Genomic DNA, 23,279 nt, shown 5'->3' with positions numbered 1-23,279 from the left:
ATTTGATAAATAAACTAACGAAACTGGAAATATATTGAGTAGAAACTTGAACCATTCTGAAGACCGATGAAATCATTACCCACCTATTATTGATAACTATCTATTACTTATCTGTCGCAAACATGATGGATGACACAACTTCTAACAATATTTGCACAAACATTGGGCTTACCGCGATTGTAGAAACGAACATTTTGATAAGAACTTTTCAAACCGAAGAAAAGTTTGGTAAAATCTCTTCTCTTTTAAAAAGGACTTTTCATGATTAATTTAAAGATACCTTCAGAATGAAATTAGAAAACTATATACTTCCACTTATTTACTTTTACTTCTGATTCAGAACTATGGTCACTTAAAAGTCCAAACTGACCTACTAAATGCCCATTTCGTGTGCACGTCCAATCGTAAATAACAAAAACCGGTTGATAACTAATCCATAGATACAAGGAAACTGTCACCAATTCACCGATAATGACAGTTCGAACCTTTGATAACAAACAAATACCACGTATATAAGAATATGTTCTCGGTATTCGTCACCGTAGTGTTCAGAAGGTGGATCAGGATATACGCAGTGCTCTGCTTACTCCTTTTAATTTTTTCGCTTGTTCGAGTCAGTAATTACAGGTAAGTAACAGTGATTTTAAGTGTGCTTAATATTCTTAAAGGTGTGTAAAGTGATTAAAAAAATGAGTGCGTTTAGCGATAACGATAGGCAGTCATCGAAGCTGTCATAAATTGATAAGCATCACCAGCGCGGCGTTTTCTATCACACGGTTAGATGACAAAAAAACGCGCGGGAAATATTTTGACAGTTGTTTTTTTTTATATTTAGACAGATAGTGCGGAGCGAAAGAATCCAAAGTTCTCTTTTACGTCGTAAATCGTAAATTCCAATAATAAACATTGTATGACTCATGAATGCAATATAAAGCGTTACATACAATTTTAATGCAAGTGTTTATTCAATTAGCTAACTATCATTAGTAAGGTGCGATTAATTGAATCATAGAATCTTCCATTGTAAATAACTAGAATGTTTACCTAATGCTAGAACAGTAAAGTTGATCGACGAATTTTGCATTGCGAATAAAATCTATTCTAGAGCTTCTACTACATAGTTAGACTATTAATTAAATACATCAAAACCTGTTCAATAATTTTTGTTTTCATAAAGGAGTAAAACACATTTATCCATAAATCCGAATAGATTTTCGCATTTATAATATTATTAGGTTGTTTTATACAGAGTCATAACGGTGCAACAAATTGTTTATTTATTTATAACTTCATAAGTACTTTCTCTCAATATAATTTAGTGCTTTCTTAATTTGCCAATACAAGTGAGTTAGCCAAGAATTTCAGTTTGGCCATGAGTCAAGTAAACAACTCCACCTAGCTACCGCGTATTCAATTCTAAACTAAGTTTTCTAGAAAAGTCCTCGGTGTTAAACGGCTTCCTTAGTCCGTTACAGTTATCCTACCTCTTTGGTTTCACTTTCGTATTTTTTCTTGTTGTCGGCCAAATACTATTTTCACAGATAAATTATGGACCATAGACAAAAACCCACGAAAAATCGTAGGTAATTTATCGTAAAGAGTTTCATCTTGTGGTTAATTGGCATGTGGTCTAAAATGTTATCACCACGGAACATCAAAACTGAGACCTACTTATTAAATTTTTGATAACATTTCAAGTGGTAAAAGATAAAAATGCCAAAGTTACACGTAGGAACAACATTTTACGTTATTCCAAACTTGTCAATTCGATTAAGATAGCATGTTTGATAAATTGACTCATCGTGAGATTGGTTTCCCCTCCATTTTGATAGATTACACTTTGATGTAATGGAAAATTTATATCGGAAAGAAATTTAGATATTGGTTTCGATAATTTGGCAAGGAAAGATAGGCTTGTACAAGAGATATAGGCCAATTGTGGTAGATACTGCAATATAGATTGTTGGGCAACATGTTCCGTGTAAACAAACTGTAATGTGCGACACGGTTCGAAATCCACACATAACAAAAACGACGAAAAATTTTGCAAATCCAATGTCCTAAACATTCACTCACTCCTCTCGGATGCTGTCAAAATGGCGTCAGACTTCTGATGCAACTGCAAATGTCCGCGCTAATAAGACTTAAGGGCTTATGAATGCAAAGATTAGATCATTATGATACCTCATCATTAGTATTCGCTGTTGATTCAATGAGTCACTAGATTATGCCAGTGTCCTTGCCCGACTAAGGCTTAAGACATAAGCTAAGCCGTCTAGCGTCTAGACTGGCCATAAACACTTCTAGGTCTTCGTATACTCGAAAATATTTAGGCTACTTACTTCAGTCCAAACCATCTATTTTATACTATCGCTTATTGTATCCGACTAACAGTTTTATATCTTTAGTAAAATGTAAAGATGTCTTTTTCCGCTTTTCTTGGCCTGAATATCAAACAACAGAACTCGTGATGGACCACCAGCGCATTAAATGACTTTTGCCCAGCGCAAAATATTTGCACGCAAAATCAAAGTGACAAAAAACTGAATTACACTTTCTATATTCTAGTTTTTACAGCTCTCGAGTTTGCCTCGGTCAATCTATTGTCACCGCAAACCATGTAATCAAAAAGAAAGTCTGAAATCAGTACCTAGACTACTTATTTATTATTAGCACGAAATTATCTCGTCGGTTTTCATAAAGAACTTTTCTCCACGCCTATTTTAAAATTCCGTTACGTACGTTCGCATAAAAACTGCGTTTACCGCAAACATCTGGAATTGGCGTATACACGTGACGTCAGAACGTGCGTTAAAAAACTCGAGCCATGAACAAGTCCTCGGGTACAAGGTTCGACACTGACATTGGCCGACCGTGACGAAAATAGGGCAAGGCCACGGAGCTTTTCCGTTACGTAAGGAATCAATGATACGAAAATTACACCCAAGAATGTTTATTATTGAGCCTGGTTTCCGAACTTTTATTTCGATTGCGTGCGTTCCATATTCAAATTTCTTGACGTGCGTGCTTTCTGCTTTTACGCGTCAAGGCTTGCTTTTATTCTGCCTTGTTTATGATTTTGGTGGCATGCTATGGTGGTTTACTATTACATTCGACAAAGATCGTAAACTATTGTAAAATTTGTGGAATACGAGGACTTCATTAAGAAGAAAATAAAATAATTTCAAGGGCTTTGAACGCTCATCAAATAGATGAAAACAGAATTATTAAAGTCACATGTTCCAAATAAGACGTTATGATCGATCGCACGTGTTATTGTACTCTAAACAAATCGAATCATAAAACGATCATAGTTACATTGATACGCACCGATTGTAAAACGGGTGGAAGTCATTATTCCTTCATAGACCCGAAGAAATAAAATCTCAGTAGCTCGAAAAACTTTTTCATAATTAATATTAACCGTATGCTTGTTTTCATTGAGATAACAGCTTCGTTAGCATAATTTATTCCTCCATCCTTATTGAACTGAGGCCTTAAGGTTTTTTTTAGTTCTTAATCCGAGCATAAAACACCCTTGCTTTCAACCCTTTCTTTTGTGCTCAAGGCAAACAGCCTCGTTCCCGTCTAGGCTCTCTAGAGCCAACCTTGGTCTAATTGGGTGCTTCTCTCACAACGAAGTACTTTACATACGGGCATAAAGGCCTCAGCCTTGTGTGCTACTGAAAAAAGAATATGTCTGGAATTTATTCCGGCATACTCGCTCTGTAATTTGATGAAAGAGATTTTTTCATAAAGGCCTGTGTGGGCTTTGAACAAAACATGTGACTGGCAAAGTATCTAATTAATGCCAGTTATATGTTCAACCAAAGATGTCATAACCATACCAAAAACCTATACTAAAAGAGGCTGAAAAAATCGAGTCACCGTTTTTGCTGTCTTTTCAAAAGAAGCATAAAAATATTACAAATTTCGATATGGAACGAATTGAGATGAGTATGCTTAACATTTAACATCTACATAAACATTAGAAATAATCGCAAAGTGTGACGTTGCCGTGCAAATTATAGACGAACTCTTTTAGTCTTGAACCGCGCCACAAGGCCGAACGCGTTATTGTCATTGCCAAGGCTTTCTGGAAACTTCGAAACTTTTTTAATAGTGAAGTGACGGTAGAATAGACGGTAGTGAAAATAACAGTGATTTTTTTAACCTTACCTACCACAGACAAAAACAGATAGGAAATATCCCGTATTTTCCAATAGGTACGCGAGGACAGCACACTTTCCCTAAAATTATCATTATGCTCTTGTATATTTCCGCTTATTTTACGAGGAAAAATTATATACGACATAACGGTAAACAAAAAGTCCTTCTATGAATGAATCAATGAGGAATTATACAAATGAATGACTAATTCTGTAGTTATAGTTACACGACCATGATCATGAATGGAATTTTTTGGACAGATTTTATTTAAAGTCGCCATGACTTTTTATTTCATGGGTGTTTACTTTTTAAAGTTTACCCTATGTAATATTAATTATGGCCATTAGAGTTTAGTTAAATTAAACAAATAAGTTGTATTGTACGGCTCACATATTTACGCGTACCACTGGCCGTCAGATTCAATGCACGGAAAAATACGCGCTCGTAAACCCGGCTTGAACATAATTTATACCAACAGATGATGATGTTTTTCAGCAGAATACAATATACTGTGTCATTCCTATAGCCATTTTGGCTAACATTTTAGTTTATTTTAACCTTACATTTGCATGGAAAATTTTATACAATAATTATTTCTTTATTATACGTAGCATATAGGCACTGCATAAACATCTATATTGTTCGCTTATCAAGAACATAACAGTTTATAGTTGCCAGTTAATAAAGAAAGCGTTATTTTTGTAATCACTCCCTTGACATTAAAATTCAAGATAACATCTGCGTATAAATGAATGAATAAGGGCCAAGCAATAACGGTAATATTGAAAATTTGCAAACAATTTTATGAATTACTAAAATATGACGGGAATTAACGCATACATGCATTTTACTTTTTGGCTATGGTAAGTAGATACATGATCGTAATATCATGTAACGCGAAAGTTAAAAACTCACTGATCCAAAAAAATAAGCTGTTATGATTTACATTCGATACATAAATTTTCGGTAGTATTATAATATTCCCGGACTGAATACCACATAGTACCATAATAGGTACCTACCATGCATATTTTTCAATATCACGATTGACTCATTAGACTAGGACATTCCATGCATACGCATACTATTATGACAAGCGTTATTGATACTCCTTCCGTAAAGGTTTCCGTGGAAAAAAACACTCGTTACTAGCTAACCTTAGATAAATAAGGCTGCATGATGGCATGGAACTTTGTACATATGATATTTACTTTCATTCATAGGAAAAAAATATTGGACCTAACTATGTATTTTTAAGGTTTTTATCTTAACATTTTAATGAGCTTTGCGGCGTAGTCTATAGAATATGGTGATGAACTTTGGACTAAGTCACCTAAACCCATATATTTGTCAGTAGATACCTAGTTGACTTACCCAACTACTTGATAAACTTTTACATACCTAGGTACTTATGTACCTAATTATTACGACAGTTGCTTGACTTCAGATTTACCTTTTCTATATTTAATAAATGAAATATTGTTAAATTTATTTAATTTCATGGGTGACAGTAACTTGTGTCAATATTATTTCATTCTTCTGGTTATTTTATTGAGATCATACCTAAACGGGATAAATTTGTATTGTTCTTCCTTTTCACTAATTTGCCTACGGATTTCCCCCTCGTATGATGACATGACAATGATGTGTTCTGTGTATTTACCTAACTTTTATCCTGGTCAATACAATAGTTATTTACAAACCTAATTTCTAAAATTAAAATCAAAAATTAAGGTCTGTACTAATGGCAACATCGAATATCACTTTCTTCAGTGTCCTTCGTCAAATTAATAAAAAAAAATGAGGAAGCAAAATATTGATATCTTTATGTATCTACCTACTTTATAGGCGCATTTAGGTAAGCGCCACAAAACAAACAAAATGCACAAAATGTCAGAAAATAAAAATTAAACAAAATTAGATTAAATTGTATAACATTTAACGATTATAATAGGTATCGATTTAACAGTTCGTTGTGCTTGACTACCACCTGGCCGATTTACCTTGAGACGGCGTAACTCTATGGTTTCCTTGCTTGAATGTAGGTGAGCGAATCGACCTCGCTACCCTTATTCTAAGTGCAGGGTCAAGGGCTGAGGCGGTCAATGTCGCTTATATAACGACTTTAATATTCACAGACCCTTTACGTGCCTTTATACAAAATTATGAAAGGGCTGACACGTTTCACCGCATAATAGGCATCCACGTAAATATCATAAAAGTAGTTGACAAAGCAAATATCTGTTTTTAAATCTTCTAGGTACCATCTTGGCTTGATAAGTAAATCAATAACTTAGTATTAATTTATTGTGTTAATCGACTAATAAATAGAGCAATGGTACTCTCGACGCCAAAATTATGCAATGAAAGTGAAAAATAACAAACTTGACATTGGCATCGTCGCCGTAGGTACTCCTCACGGCGAACTGTTGGATCTCATCCAGGCGCGAAAAAGAACCAGCAACATTCTAAATTTAAATTCCCCTCCTAATCGCTGATAACGTACTGTGCGTGAAGTGACGCAATGCTGTATTTTATAATCGATCGATTATGATTAAATAATTATTTTATTGATTACCTATTTAATGCACGTATTATGTATGAAATGTTGTTTGTTTCTAGTAGCTGAATTTAATTTTAATGTTCAGCTTCTTTATTCTTACTACCAACATTACAATGACTAAATCAAATTCTAGTTACACTTACTACCTAATTATTTGGTACATCAAAAATTCAAAGGTTATAAAATTGACACTAAATTGTGTTAACTACAGTGAAATTTGGAGTTACAAACCATTTTATAAGTTAGCGGAAAGCTTTTTAATTAACTATTAATTACGGATATCCGAGGAAATATTATTTGATGGCACTACACAACACCTAATAAGGATTCATTGCACTTTTACAAATTAATGAATAAGAATATCATTACCCGCGCTAATTTACCGACAAAGCTTAAAAAATAACGACCCTCGTCAAGTGATAGTTATTAACAGGGGAGCTGATAGTAACAATGATCCTTGGATCGGGATAAGATTGAGTAGCTATTGTAATGATAATAGTTCAAATCACGAGCTGAAGCTGTACTGGCGCGCAATCTACCGGCTAGGCGGGCCAGGCAAGCATCACACCAAGGCCAAGGTTGACAGGGAAGGGGGGTGCGGGACGTTGCCGCGGGCTTAACGCTCCGCGCGAGCCCGCACCGACCATTCTGCACCTCGCAGTCGACTCTGACGGTTGTACAAGCGCAAGGTAAGCGGTGGTCACTTCAAATATTAATCTACCGACTAAAAGACATCATCTGATCCATATCTTAGTACTGCACCACCGCCGCGCTCTATCTAGATAAATGTATCCAGTCAATTGTGTGATAACTAGAACTAAATCCTTCAAGTGTTTCGATATCGTCAAGTGCACTACTTCAGCGATAAGATGATTCCGCTCTCCAAGACTTCGAAGTTGCATTCAAATAAATTAACCCGCGAAGGTAAACCGTGCGATACCGGGGGAAGTTTCCCTCCGAAAAGTTTTGAAGCGGTTCCCGAAGGGCGGGAAGCGTAAGGCCGCGTGCGTGCTGCGTGTCGCGCATCGATCGGGCCACCCCTCGCCCTCGCCACTCCCGGCTCCGATACATTCATTTGGACAAAATATCATTCCATCATTGCATTTAGTATCCTACGTTATTTTATTTATTTGCAGTAGTTTTAGTGATTAGTGCATGTTTAGCGGCTAGTTATTAAATAGTATTTGTGAAAATGGGTGGCTGTGCAACGAAAGAAAACAAGGAAAACAAACCGGCTGACGAAGCCGACGGGTGCGTATATCTCCGGCCGGCATTTATCTCCGCCGCTGAGTGCTAAATTTAATACGGTGCTGTAAAGATGTTTGGCTCAAATTACTCTAAACTCTTATTTCGATATTGTCTGCAATCAAGTTTAGTGGCAAGTTTCACCAAAATTCAGTGAGTCTAAAACGGGGACTGTTCTGGCAATGTTGGGGACGGACATTGAACTTAAACGGGATGTAGAAATATTGGTATTTCCGGCCTGTCCAGTCGTGCAATGTGCAATAATTCCTGCGAACTAGTATAGTGTGTCTCAGTTTAGTTACGTGGTCGTAGTTGGCGCACCTATTGATTTCAGAAGATAATTATTATATTGGACGGTAGTAGTGTGCTCGTAAATTGTTTGTTCGGTACTAAAATCTGTCTGTAAGTTACTGTTATAGGGATACTATTCATTTTAAATGTTTCCTGCTAAATTACCCATGCAATTTGATGCACTCAATTTGCACATCAAATGTACATCGCTTATTTTGCAAATAAGCATGCGCATTCTACCGACATATCATATCAACTCAAATTCATATCCAATATCACGATCGATATAATTCATGGAACGCTCAGTGGACTTCGTAATCTGATGATGTTTAATAATTGCATTACCTTCTCGAATAGAAATGAATGCAAAGTAACAAGAAACTCGCGATAACACGTTCGTTCGCTGGTCGCGAGTGGGAGGAACGGCTGCGCGCGACGAAGAAGCACCGGTGCGCAGTGAGCTGACACATCCGTTCGACTTGCGCGTGTCGGTCAAGGCGACCTCTGGATAAAATTACGTAATTCCACCACAAAACTGAGTGAATCTCAGGGTGTGTTCGGTCAAAAACAATCCCGCTCCCGGCAGTCCGTGTAAAGTCCTCCGTATCCGTAGTTGTTGCACTCATATTTCCATCATAGTGGCTTTAGTTAATTCCAGCAGTATGAATTATAAACTGAAAGTCACAATTCCTGTCGTGGTTTGCGGTGGTGCCGTTCTCGCGTATTATCTCATCAGGCGGTTCGTAAATAATTATTAGAAGTAACATTACGTTTTATTTGTGTTTTTATTATTTTTTTTAATCGATTTCTATTAAAATTAATGCGTAGGGAAGTAGATTAAAATTTTCTAACAGCGTTTTAAACTTTTTCATGTTACAAAAATAGGTTTACACTTCCAACACTCGATTCCAGAGACGATGGGTACGTCACTATTTTTTCGAATTAAAAAAATAAGAGATACAGTTGGCTGTGATCCATTGCTAATAATTTTAAATTTTATAGTCGTGAAATATAAAGAAAATACTGAAAATGTGTACAAGAGCGACATGTGCAGCGTTAAAAGCGTTAGAAAATCGTAATATTATTGTTGGTTGATGTGAATATTGCGACGAAATCGTACGAATTATGATGGTGTTGTTACAGAAAAGCCGCAGCAATGGTGGACGCCGCAACCCTCGAGAAGTTGGAGGCTGGTTTCAGCAAGCTCTCCGCCTCCGACTCCAAGTCGCTGCTGAAGAAGTACCTCACCAGGGAGGTGTTCGACGCTCTCAAGAACAAGAAGACCTCCTTCGGATCAACCCTTCTGGACTGCGTCCAGTCTGGTAAGGATATTATAATAATGACTTGTTTATTTGATTCTTATTCAAAATACTTTCGACTTCATGAAAAGTTTATATAATGTTCAAAATTGTTGAATTTAGTACTTATCGAAAAAATTACCGGTACTTAGCTTTATCATTAGATATCAGTGAAATATAATATATGATTACACAAAAGCAACTGATAAATAAAATCATTTATTGCTTGAATTTACTTTAGTCATTTACCTTTCGATGCGATCATCGTAATCTTTGTGTTTACGTAACGAACTTACGTAAGCCTCTGGACAAGTGGATAAGGTTGTACTTTAGTACTAAGTTTGTTTAATCTTATCATTTACAGGTTTTGAGAACCCTGACTCTGGTGTCGGAATCTACGCCCCTGACGCAGAGGCGTACACAGTCTTCGCCGACCTGTTCGACCCCATCATCGAAGACTACCACAATGGTTTCAAGAAAACCGACAAGCACCCCCCCAAGAACTGGGGTGATGTCGAGTCCTTCGGACAGCTGGATGCCGCTGGCGAGTTCGTCATCTCCACCCGCGTGCGTTGCGGCCGCTCCATGGAGGGCTACCCCTTCAACCCCTGCCTGACCGAGGCTCAGTACAAGGAGATGGAAGAGAAGGTCTCCAGCACTCTCTCCGGCCTCGAAGGCGAGCTTAAGGGCACCTTCTACCCCCTGACCGGCATGTCCAAGGAGGTCCAGCAGCAGCTGATCGATGACCACTTCCTGTTCAAGGAGGGTGACCGTTTCCTGCAGGCCGCCAACGCTTGCCGCTTCTGGCCCAGCGGCCGTGGTATCTACCACAATGAGAACAAGACCTTCTTGGTCTGGTGCAATGAGGAAGACCACCTCCGTCTCATCTCCATGCAGATGGGTGGTGACCTGAAGCAGGTCTACAAGAGGCTGGTCACCGCTGTCAACGACATCGAGAAGAGGATTCCCTTCTCCCACGACGACAGGCTCGGCTTCCTGACTTTCTGCCCCACCAACCTTGGCACCACAGTCCGTGCGTCCGTACACATCAAGCTGCCCAAGCTGGCCGCCGACAAGGCCAAGCTGGAGGAGATCGCGTCCAAGTACCACTTGCAGGTGCGCGGTACCCGCGGCGAGCACACCGAGGCTGAGGGCGGAGTCTACGACATCTCCAACAAGAGGCGCATGGGTCTCACCGAGTACGACGCCGTCAAGGAGATGTACGATGGCATCGCTGAACTGATCAAGATTGAGAAGTCGCTGTAAATCGGTTTAACGATCTCGCGCTAACAGTATTTTTTGTATTATTTATCGTTTTCACGTAAGTATTGATTGGATGTCAGATTGGTTGAGCCGGCAGACGGCACTAGTCAGCGCCCCGCGCGTGTGGCCGGCCACGCAAGCGGCCCTATATACTGTTTTTCGTAAAAGTATTTTCTATAAGGAAATGGGAAATAAAGACAGCTAGCGTTAAGACCAATATTGTCTATTATTTTACCCTTAACTATACTAATACAAATTTATTTTAATTAAATAGGTATGTACACTACAAACAAACATACAAAAAACACAGTTAATAATAAGTTATAGTCTATATTACACAGAATACACAGGTTACCACAAATTAAATTCAAACACAAAGTTCCAGTCAGGGATGACTAGCGATGAATTGTATACTACTAATTGGTAGAATTTTCAACTAAGAATGTACTGAATAGATGTTAGATACCTACTTGACTGAAACGAAACTTAACGATAAAACAAGCTATGTTCATATTATGTTCTAAATCGCTTATGCAAGTTATTGTTGAATCAAGTGATGTGTATTCTTTCCGTTCTCATTTCGATCATCAGAAAACAAAGTAATATAATTGAATATGGGACTAAAAAATACAAAGCATAGTAGCTTGACTTTAGAGCGTTAAATAATACATTATCTTTTCAGTCAATTTTTTTTATAATTTTCGGTTTTTCTTGTTACTAAAAACCGTAAAATAGTAATTTTTAATATTATAGATATGGCTACACACTTTCTAACTGTCAAGTGTCAGTGTCACAGGCTGTCACTTGCTGAATAGTAAATTGATAGATTTTATTTGTAAATTGCACACTGAACAAACAAATAAAATGAGTACTCCAAAAGCCGAAAAAGATCTGCATTTACCCCTCTCTAGAGTGAAGACTATAATGAAGAGTTCTCCCGACGTGGAAGCAGTTGGTGCTGAACCGTTATATGTAGTCACTAAAGTCACTGTAAGTAAAACTTCGCGGCATTTTTATAACCTATTTCATGCATCTCTATAAAGAACAATAGCCAAACTTTACCTCTCTTAGATCGTTATTTCTTATATCTTTTAAGAAATCTATTATACAAACTGTAAAGTTACTTATCTCTAAATTTCAGGAGCTATTTGTCACAGATCTGGCAAAAAGAGCGTTCGAAAATAGCAAAACCACTTTCTTAGAATACAAACACATCGCTGAAGTGGTTCAGGAAGACGATACGTTAGATTTTTTAAGGGAGATAATGCCTAGAAAGATTACTGTGAGACAATTTAAAGAAATGATGGCGAAAAAAGCTGCTAGGAATGTAGGCTCTGATGAATCTGAACATGAAACTACTGAGGAGGAGGACGAAGAGACCAGCGAGGAGAGCTCCAGCAACAATGAGCAAGACTGACATAAACTTTATAAAATTAATCCTAATTTCAAGACTAATAAACGCAAAAAGAAGGCTTAGTGAAATACAATAGTAGCAAAGCCAAGTTTTGTGTACAAAAACAGTGTTTTAAATTGAGTGTGTATAATGCACTATGACAAGATCTATTGCAAGAAAGGAGTTTGTGTGATTATTGTTTGAGCTAGAAAACAAATTTTGAAGATGCTGTCCTAAATTTTGTCAACTATCCAGAATAAAAACTATCACAGTTTGCACTCATAACTCTAAATGCATCCGACTTGCTATTCTCAATTGTGATAACATGATGTGTTGAATTTGATAAAGAATTTAGTATTAATGAAAGTACCATGTACTGAGATGTGAATGTTTCATATTTTTCACCCAATAGTTGGGGTTGTAGTGGTATATCTTTGTAAATTTGAATCAAAACTGTTAGTAATTAGAACATTGATATTGGTAGTGTTTGTTCTTCAAAAAGGTCAAGCAGTCTGTGGCGGTCCTGTGGGATACAATGTATAAATGTGCATGAGGCAATGAAATTTTGTGATGATACCGAGGGGTGTTCTTTGGTGGCTGCCTAACCATATACAAATACAAGGCATGATTTTACTTTTTGATTCAAATATTGATTGACAGTGTGTATTACACAATTAGCATACCAAATTATGAATTACTAGCGCTTCTCTGTCCAAACTTCTCTTCAAATCCTCCATCGACCTCAGGCTATTTCATCTGCCATAACTAAATAATCCTCTGTCTGACACCACCTGAATCATCTGCAATAGATAGACACATGCCAATGATGATGGTCTGTCCACTATAGGACATTAGCCCCATTTGGTTAACACCAGTCATCTGTGCCTTCCTAATCCAGGTCTTTCTGACAAATTTCTTCTATCTATTTCTTTAATCATCCAGTAAAATAATAGCTAAACCTTGCCAAAGTGTAGGTACTATAATTCAACAAATGAGTGAGCCTTGTGAGCCAGGCTGCGGCTGATGATGGTATACAAAATTCAGAATTTGGAACATCATTTACCTAGAGAAACTTGCAGCTGATGGTGGCTTGTTGGCTACATTATTTTTAAAAGACACATTGATATGAATTATAATCTAAATAAATTGTCTACAAAGTTTTTGAATAACAAACTCACTCAATAGTTACTTTACTTATTGTACTGTTAACAACATCATTTTGCACTGGCTGTCACATTTCCAATCTAGTTTTAGGATAAAAAATATGAAAGTAATTGGTGGATGTTTACAAAATGTGTTACTAAAATAATTTTCATGTTGTCATGCATTGAATGTATATTTGTGATTGTTAATGATTTTAAAAGGAGTTGCTAAGAACTAAGAAGTTAAAACTCTTTGTGAAGTGATATAAGTAAGTGAATGTTAAACTTGTTGTAGTAATAAAACAAATTTCTTAAATGTGTAGGATTGAGGTACATGTTTTAGTATTTAAGCTCATCTTATTGTTCAATGTTCATGCTCTATGAAATCTCATCTGTTGTATGAAAAGTTATTTCATATTTTCTGTATAATGTTCTTTATCCCATTTTTTGAATTAGTGGAATATTTAATAAAAAAATGTTTTACTAAATTAAAATATTTTTTTTTCCCCTATTTTGTGGTCGTTTTGAACGCAACGCCATCTATCGTGTTATTAATGCAACTATTAGTATTGCTAATATCCTTGGACGTTATGTGCGCTGTTAGACAGACTTAATTATTCCAATATCCACAAGATGGCAGCACATTGACTTTTACCTTCAAGTTTGCAAAAAAATTTCTCATTACGCGACTGTACATTATTGCTAACCTGTACTAAACGACGACTAACTATAAGGCCCAGCGCAGACCAAGAGGAGCGCAGCGGAGAGGATTTTTTTAACGCACTGGAAAATCAACTTTAAATTAATTAAAATAAAGTGCATAATTGTTTGAACCTGTCAAAAAATGCTCGCGCGTCCTCGAGGATGCGCGGGTATCCCCGCGCATACATCGTACGAAAAATTTCAATGTTGTTACTGAGTTTAAAGAGAGAGAACGTCATTTTTATTCTTCATTAAACAGGCCAGTTTTCGTGAAAATTCGTCAACGATGGTAGACTGGGCCATGATTATAATTGCTCTTTTGACTGAAGAAGAATAAAAATGACGTTCTCTCTCTTTAAACTCAGTAACAACATTGAAATTTTTCATACGATGCTCGCGCGTCCTCGAGTATGCGCGGGGATACCCGCGCATCCTCGAGGACGCGCGAGCATTTTTTGACAGGTTCAAGCAATTATGCACTTTATTTTAATTATTTTAAAGTTGATTTTCAAGTGCGTTAAAAAAATCCTCTCCGCTGCGCTCCTCTTGGTCTGCGCTGGGCCTAAAGCAGCTTTACGTTATCCTTACAATACTGTGATGCCAATGCTCAACTCATTGCTAGTAAAATTATGTAGGCGCTTAGCTTGAATCTCCTTAACGTTTAGTCTTAGCAATAAGTAATTACGGTTTCGGCAGCAGGCAGCCACTTAATTAGGTTTGAATTATTCTTGTTATTGTTTATTAAAACGCGTTTTCGTGTGTAGTACGTAAATAAACCACGCTCTATGCATTGCATACTAGAGATACCGTGACTATAGTTATTATCTCCACGCCACGGTACCTACCAACTGGACGTTCGTATAGGTATATTTTATTTCATTAGAACAATCAACATTTGCTGTAATCATTCTAACCCAATTTCTATCAATAACAAACACTTCAGCTGATGTAGGTAGGTAGGTAACTACTGCAGTTTTTAATCTCGTAACCCTGCAAGTAATAAATTGGTCAATCTCGGTGGTCATGACTTCTGACGTAACACAACTTTTTTCCCGCGCAAATGGACATTGTAACCAGAGCCATTATGACGTCCATGAGAATACCCTAACGTTTTAACTCTCGCGTTGCATGTTTAATGTATAATAGAATACGGGAATTAACGCGAACACGCATTTTACCTTAAAATGGCATTTTAAGGTAAAATGCGTGTTCGCGTTAATTCCCGTATTCTATTATACATTAATACCGTAACGTTTTTTTACACCATGTGGTTACTGAGTAATGTTTTTGTTATAAAATTTAAACGTGCGGTTAACTGTTTGACCTCCAAAATAGTGCCACTAAACAAGGCAAAGGTCTCGGAGTAAATTATTTACTCGGCCATTTTGTCACTCAAGTGCATAGTGTAAACGTGTTGTTTCGTAATAGGAGCAAGCAAAGGCATTACACAAACAGCCTTAGATAGTCCATGTCCGGTGAATAATAGACTTCCGTTGTTACATACAGCCTATTAATTTGTTTTTTTTTTCTTGTTTATATTTTTAATTAGATAACGTTTTGTTCATGTGTAGATAAATGGTAGTTTTTTCATAAATTCTCTGTTAAAATTACTTAGTTAGGAAACTATTAACATATTATTTTGCATGTACTAACGGTTGCAGGCTGAAGTACCTACTTGACCAACTTCACGTACATCAGATAGAGCAGTTTTATGCATAAAAAAGTTGTATATTTTAACATAAATTAAACTAAATGCACTTTTTGTGACCACATAAGATTGTTATCGTAGATTTCGTCGCAATGTTGTGACTTAAATCTGATGCGTTTTTGACCTGTCTGCAAATGTTAAAATAGAATATTTAATTATTTTATTGCAATAATCTTTTTATTTAGCAGAATTTGGTCTCTATCTACCCCTATAGACAAAGGCGTAATTTATTGCATGTATGAAAGTCCACTTCGGTTGTTCGTCAAATTATTTTCCAAATGTGTGTCAACTTTTGACATTCACCTACTTAACTGAAGACAAATCCATCTCATTGACTTATAATAATATAAACTTAAGCGTAACTCATTACCCGGGATCGACCGCAAAACGCAATTTAAATAAACGTGCAGAATATACGCATGTAGGCACAAAAACTGCGGTCTTGTAAATAGGTGTATCATCAATCACTAGTTCTTAATACAAGTTAGTAATAAGCTTGGCTGAAATGATGTGCAACACAATCCATACATAAATCTCGACGTATCGAATGCTCATGAATCCAGGCAATCTAGTCGGCAAGAAGTTAGACCGCGGTTATGGAGGTAAATTATCGTATATCATACTTATTACAGCTGAATTAAGAACTGAGAGCTCATAGCTAAATTCAATGTGTATGTAGATACTATTCTAAGCTGGTCATCAAAGCAATTTTCTGAGGATATAGGTTCTATTCTTTGACTACCTCCGTGGCGCAGTGGTTAAGGTCACCACGCCGCTACCATTGCGTGGGTTCGATTCCCACACAAATTTGTGGATCCGTTGATAAAATGTCCCCGCGGCACAAGAGCAAATCTTAATACGTAATCGTTAATGCGGGAATTGACTTTAAAAAAACCCTATGTACTCAACACATTTATACCTACTAGGCAAAGCATACATCAATAGCCTTATCTTTATGTTACCTATGGGTCATAGAGTTCAAGAGTTCCAAATCGTTGGTCATGTAAAATGTTCGCGCTTAGAGCCGCGTTTATTCTTACTAGTACACATGCTAGCAGCCAGGATGCTTACCGCATATGAGCTAAACACAGGAACAATCCATGTATGACCTTGCCAGGAAATAGTTCGCTGGTTTTCGCCCGTTACATGGGCGTTTAAAGTTCACATACTGTTACAACACCACCGGGTGTTTCTTCCGTAATTTGATTACACCAACTGTCTTCCTGGAGTTAGGTTTCCGTACCCGCTTCACTGAATCAAAGGATTGTCCTATAATCAGAGCTAATAACTTCTATGTGGGCCATTTTTCGGTTACAGGTTTTTTGACTGATTTGTAAAAACTAAAAGACTGGAGAAAAAGTCCTACTAATATGATAAATGCGAAAGTTTGAGAGGGTTGATGTTCTTATGTACCTACCTGTGTTACTTTTTCACGCAAAAACTAGAACGCATGTTAATGAAATTTGATAAACAGATAGTTCAAAATCTAGATTAATACAGGATTTTTAACACGGGAAATCTTTTCACGTGGACGAAGTCGCGGACTGAAGCTAGTATGACATAAGTGCCAAAATTATTGGAATCTCAGATGTAAAAATTGACCTCAAATGTAAGGAAATAAAATGAAGCGATTATCCATTGTTAAAAATAGGCTCAATTAGATAAGGGTTACTAAAGATTTTCACTATTTCATAATAGAAGTAAGCGTGAATGCGCGGTTTGTCACGCAGACGCAATGGACATTAATTCATTCTTATTTGCGAAGATGATCGTTGAATCATTATTTTCGTAAAATTACGTTCGATTTACTTATGTACTTTTCTTGGTGATTTATCTCTTTCTTTCTTGCTATGCATTCCATTTAGTAGTGAAGTTAGCTTTTCCAACTTTCTCCTGCACTTCGCTCTATCGTCGACTAACTCAAACCTGGTCCTGGGCATTTTTGTTGCTCCACATGTTTTAAAACAATAGTTTACCTAACTATTTAAGCAACGAGTAATCTGACCAAGTCTGTGATCTCTAAGCTTGTTAATAATCCTTCTAGGAAACGTAAGTGGTAACTAATGTTAAATGACGATAACACGCTAGCCGTACCTATATGTACCGCGAAGTCCTTTTAAATATTGTTTGCTGTAAAGGTGTAAATATTGCTCTTCCTGCCAAGCAGTCCATGTGTGAACTGTAATGAGTAATGTAGTGACAACATGTGAGAAATCAGTGTATAGTCATCAGTAACCTTCGATATTTTCCGACATGAGGTATAGTTTTGAGCCAGTTCATGGTGACTCTTATGTTTTGTTAGGACTTGTTTTTGCGCAGACTAGAATGTAATTTGACTATAACTAGGTAATTAAATGTTAATAACATTAGTTTAGTGAAAGTTGAGGGTTCTAAAATTTCTTCAAGAATTGTTTGGACGACTTTATTATTCCTAAAACCACTTAATATTATTATTTCCAAAAGTTTCCGTATATAAAGAACGTATTAACACATGACTGATAAACAAAAATATAAATATGTTGTGGCTATTTTTATTCGTCCATAAACAACACAATTATTAATTAGAAACCGGTCTTTAATAAAAAAATAGCATTCAAATTCGACGTACTTATTGTAAACTAAAGTTTGTAGAACCTGTTAACTGCCACGCCTTCAAGAGTTCCGTACATATAACAATAAAGGAAACCTAAAAGAAACAACTTTTAGTTTTTTTTAAATGGGTGTAAAAGTGCCTAGTAAGCATTGTCACAGCTGCTCTACATGGTTTTTAAAAAGCAACCATAATCTTTTGTTTACTAAATAACGCACACATTGTTTAGAAATGGATATTTGGACTTTATTTTTAAACTTAACCTGATTGCATTTCAACATAAAGTGAACCTCAAAAATAAGTATTCACCAAATGTTTGTATACTTAACAACATAATATGCGTTACGTAAATAAAAAACTTACTTATTTTATACATTTTTAATGAGTACACTTTCAGAATACTAACTAAGTATTCTAGGTAACACTCTCCGTGCTTTTGTTTTTTTTACTCCGTAATGCCAATCAGTTCATTATGATTAATGGTTGCGAGAGGAATCGCAAGAAACGTCTATTTTATTAATTAGCTAAAGTGCAATTCCTTTTATTTTATAATTTTGTCTCTCTCTAAATCTAGATTCCATTCTATTAATTCCGGTGTGATGTGGCATTTTATTAATGAGTGAACGTGAAAATAAATTAGTAGAAATGTACCTATTCATGCAGCGCACATGTCATCCGATTGCCAATTTCACGTTGATAATAAATTAATTGACATCAAAAGGTAGATTAAACACATAAATAAACTTGAACGATCGGCTTCCCATACATGTGGGCAAGAGATCTAACAGATGAACGTAAGGCAGACCACACCCAAGACTTTTTAAATTCATACAAATTAATTCAACAAGTCTTGCTGTGTTAACGGTGAAATAAAATCCTGAAACCTTGAATGCCTGAAGGACGCAATCTTTATGTATACCGCACTTCGCGGTACCTCAGTCAAGTTTAAGAAATGGTCTCATTAGCAACGTGCAACGTTACAAACTAACATTATTTTATTATGGAATGTGGACTTTTGTAGGCTCTGCTTCACCCTTCGAGGAAACACAGGTGTGATGTTGTCTGTGCACACATGCATTTGCAAAGTCCTTGCTAAAACAAACTGTACGCGTATTTTATGATAAATACACACATTATTTATATATTTGCAGTACTTTGATTGCGGCCAAGTGTACCCTCGTGTCATAATACGCATAATTTGTTTTAAAATTAAGCAATTAACAAAAATATATTGTACTAACTCTTTGGTAATGTGCGTAAATAGTGATTTAGTTTGTTTCACCTTATTGCACAATAAGGTGTCGACTATATTCTTTATAATTAAATATGTTAGGTCAGAAGCCAAAATGTGTATATTTGCACTACCTAATTTAAACCATATCGAGCTAATAAATAAATAAGATAGATTCTTAAAAAAACCATTGAAAGTATACCTTAAACATATGGTTAGCGAAGAATCTGCTGTAGAATATAGAATTGAAAGTTATTCGCGCGTAAAATTCATACTTAGTTTAATCTGCGCTCCATCCTGCATTGCAATATGCTTGTTAAATTCATGGCTTTGTAAGGTTATCTGATAATACAACAGCCTTCGGGTCTATAATTAAACTCCTAATTGTTTCATTCAAGTAGATATAATCGACTAAAAATAGAATATTGAGCAATTATTATGGTTGTGACAAATGTTGTATATACAATTGTTGATAATAATGTGACTGTGACTTTTATGTCTAAATCTTTACGTGTTTGTCCCAGATATTACTAATTTAGAATGAAATATTTGATTAAAAATAATGCTAAGATATTTTTATTCAGGAACTTACAAGGTTTTAAATGTTTAAAACCGTTGAATGCAAGTTTTGTCTAAGTTTTAATTTTAATATCGGTTTAAACTCCGTCCTCCACCCTGAAACTGCTGAAAAACAAGTAATTAACTATAAATTATCTGGATCTGCTTACACACGCCAAAAATTAAGTTAACTTTTTGTGCATAATCATAAGAAGAGTGGGTAAAATGTTCCAAGTTTAATAAATATAGGTAGGTACATAAGCAAATATAATGCATTCTAATCTCCAAGTAACACTCACTCAACTTAGAACGAAAGTTTGGCCTCATACAAAGACCTCGGTGTTTTTTACTTATTATAAAATAGAGCAGAGAATAATTAGTTTTAAACAGCAAATACAATACGTTACCTGCATTGTGCAAGACTGCGCCGTGCGACCATGAACGTGTTAGAATTTGGCGGGACGCAGTCATAATATTTGTCTATGATTTAAAAAAGTATGGTCAAGTTCAGCCATTATGGCGCGAACATTTCCACGGGTTAATCTTTGTTTATCTATGAATAAAATTAGGGTCAAGGAACCGGTTATAGGGTTTGTGGTTACTAAGTAGTTTGAGTATGATAATGTTTACAAAGGTAACTACTTAGTTTTAACGTGGTTTATGTTCGGAAACTACGTTTGATGACCTTTAGCAAAACTAAGAGATTATGTTAATATTGTGACAGTTTTACTTGTAGTTATCCAGCTTTATTAATTTTCCACATTTAATGTTATTCATTTACTGCAAAAATAGTACAAATACTACTGATTTATCTACTAACAAACAACAATAAAACGCAGTCAAGACAAGATGCGTCGATTAAGATCGACGATGATCATAAATTCTGTTAGAATCACTGAACAATTTGCCGCATGCACACCTCACGTGGCCATTAAAACGAACATTACAATTGAACACGCTTGCATTTCACTTAATTGCCTTAATATATGTGAGTTAGCTTCTGTATCTGTATCTTTAGTGGCGCCTTTTCATGTGCTTTAAACTTTTCCGTCTAACATCTTGAAGGAGAAAATCTGAGAAATGTTTCATAAAATCTTTTACTACTGAACTATGAAATGAAAGCTATGGGAGAATGGCATTTCGTGTTTTTTCTTATTAAGCTAATTTTAATAAACAATGTCAATTAATAATGGGTAAATTCATCCATCTCATGAAAAAAACGCAAAGCATTCTTTGTGCAGAGCATCTATTTCAAAACTAGATATCTACTTAATCTGACTGAAACTAACAATTTCTACACCCCAATCAATATTAATGTTTATAGCGAGTTCAATATAACTCTAAGAAGTGCAATCTTTGATTTGAATGGCTGGTTATTTTATTAAGTAAGTATTTGCTCAATACCTGTTTTGATCTCGAAGCTAGTTGTCAGTCTTGTCATAATATTTTACTCTCACCTTGTTCCAATGGTGGTAGGCAGACACCAAAGATTGCCACTTGCTTCGATAATTACTTACAATCTTTTTTTATATTCATTCAAAGTAATTCAACAAAGTTTACATTTCATACCTACTCGTATTTCTAGAAAGAAAGAAAATATAAGAAAATGCTCCCTAAGTAAATATATAATAATTGAATCATAAAGGATTCATAAATAAAATAAAATAAATTTAACCCATTAATGTCCCACTGCTGAGCAAGGGTCTCCTCCCGTAATGAGGGAGGGGTTAGGCCTTGAGTCCACCACGCTGGCCAAGTGCGGGTTGGGGACTTAAAAAAGGATTCATAGAGTCGGAAAAAAAACTTCTTCAAAGCTCGAATTTTCACAGGAATCACCGTGAAAAAACTAAATAAACTTTTGATGTAGTCAATCTAGTTTTAACAAGTTGACAATAGCTTCCGTTCATTTGTGCAACATGCATTTTGCAATATATTGAAATATCGCCACTGCATAGATGTTGCATTTCTTAACATAATCAATTCGTTAGAGATCCATTAGAACGGACGAATGCAGTTTTATAACATGAATATTAATTATATCGGTCTTGATTTTATATAGACGTCTTTTTCTTGTGTACTGCGGGGGAAGGAGATAGAATGTTGTGTTGAGTTAACGAATTCGTTCCAGTCCTTTAAGTTGCATTGCGGTTTTTGTGTCAAAACGATATATATTTTCTTGTCATTTAAATAAATATAGAGTCTAATAAAGCAGAGTCAACAGCGTTTATTGTAGAGAGAACGTGTTTTTTTTAAACTCTACTTATTGCTCTTCCAATCTAAAGCCACTTCTAAGACAAGCCTTTAAACTTAAAACAATTGTTCCATGCCATTAAACGAAATCAGAGCATAGTAGTAGCGGTATGCATGGTAACCACCCTAAGTAATACATTTCGTCATCACTACATAATAATATGACAAGTTACATACTTCTTATAGACTAATTAACCTTTAAGGAACGTGCTAAGCAAAATTTTTGGTATATTTAAATACTAACTCGCCATGAAACCTTTGCTAGTGTACCTACCTGGTTTGCAAATTCATTTCAAAATAATAAATTATGCAATATATAGCAGCTTAACCTGAACAGTAGTAATATTATACGTAATTACTTCATAATTTACTATCGTTTCATGCACTTGTTATGAAATATTCAGCTGCGAATTAGACTAGATCACTAGACGTAAAGGCTAAAGGAAATTAATAATTCACAAGCTGATTTTGCGCTTCAGTTTTAATCATTATAGGCCTAACTTATTATGGTGTGAAAATTATAACCCTGTTGTTTTTATTAGTTATAGTCATGGAGCATTTAAACGAAAATGTTTACTCGAGGTTTCGTGCATAAATTATGAAAGTTAATAAAAAAAAAAATCTTAAGTATAGACTCCGCAGGTTGGATACTGATCCATAGTTAAGCCATCAAGGAGTTTGGTAATCTACTACAAGGCAAGAATGATGGCGACCGAGCATTCAAATCGTCCCAGTATCATCAATCAAGATCCTTAAGCCGGACTTATACTACAGTGAACAAATAAACCCACTTTTCTGATTACATCAGGATAATCCTACTACGAACCATGTCGAAAGTGTTTAACGATAAAGTGGCTACAAAGTACTAGACAACT

At 35.9% G+C, this 23,279-nt stretch overlaps 2 protein-coding genes across 4 annotated transcripts; both read left to right on the top strand.

The window, feature by feature from the left end:
• The first annotated feature begins 502 nt into the window (after positions 1–502).
• Positions 503–11,047, top strand: LOC142977062 (arginine kinase). Of its 3 annotated transcripts, none has more exons than XM_076120755.1 (3): positions 503–627; positions 9,413–9,591; positions 9,932–11,047. In XM_076120755.1, the coding sequence occupies exons 1-3, from the start codon at positions 521–523 to the stop codon at positions 10,831–10,833; spliced, it is 1,188 nt and encodes a 395-aa protein (XP_075976870.1). In that variant the 5' UTR covers positions 503–520; the 3' UTR covers positions 10,834–11,047. The 3 variants fall into 3 exon arrangements, with proteins under 3 accessions (XP_075976870.1, XP_075976887.1, XP_075976877.1); XM_076120772.1 differs by lacking the exon at positions 503–627 and adding an exon at positions 7,263–7,422; XM_076120762.1 differs by lacking the exon at positions 503–627 and adding an exon at positions 8,814–9,008.
• Positions 11,048–11,602: 555 nt separating this feature from the next.
• Chrac-16 (chromatin accessibility complex protein 1) lies at positions 11,603–13,843 on the top strand. Its single transcript, XM_076120743.1, has 2 exons — positions 11,603–11,820; positions 11,972–13,843. Exons 1-2 carry the CDS (start codon positions 11,695–11,697, stop codon positions 12,245–12,247), a joined length of 402 nt encoding a protein of 133 aa, XP_075976858.1. The 5' UTR covers positions 11,603–11,694; the 3' UTR covers positions 12,248–13,843.
• The last annotated feature ends 9,436 nt before the right edge of the window (positions 13,844–23,279 follow it).

This window comes from Anticarsia gemmatalis, chromosome 1 (assembly GCF_050436995.1).
Source record: "Anticarsia gemmatalis isolate Benzon Research Colony breed Stoneville strain chromosome 1, ilAntGemm2 primary, whole genome shotgun sequence".
Classification (NCBI taxonomy): Eukaryota; Metazoa; Arthropoda; class Insecta; order Lepidoptera; family Erebidae; genus Anticarsia; species Anticarsia gemmatalis.
Note: the sequence above shows the minus strand (reverse complement) of the source record. Positions and strands in the feature narration are given on the sequence as shown.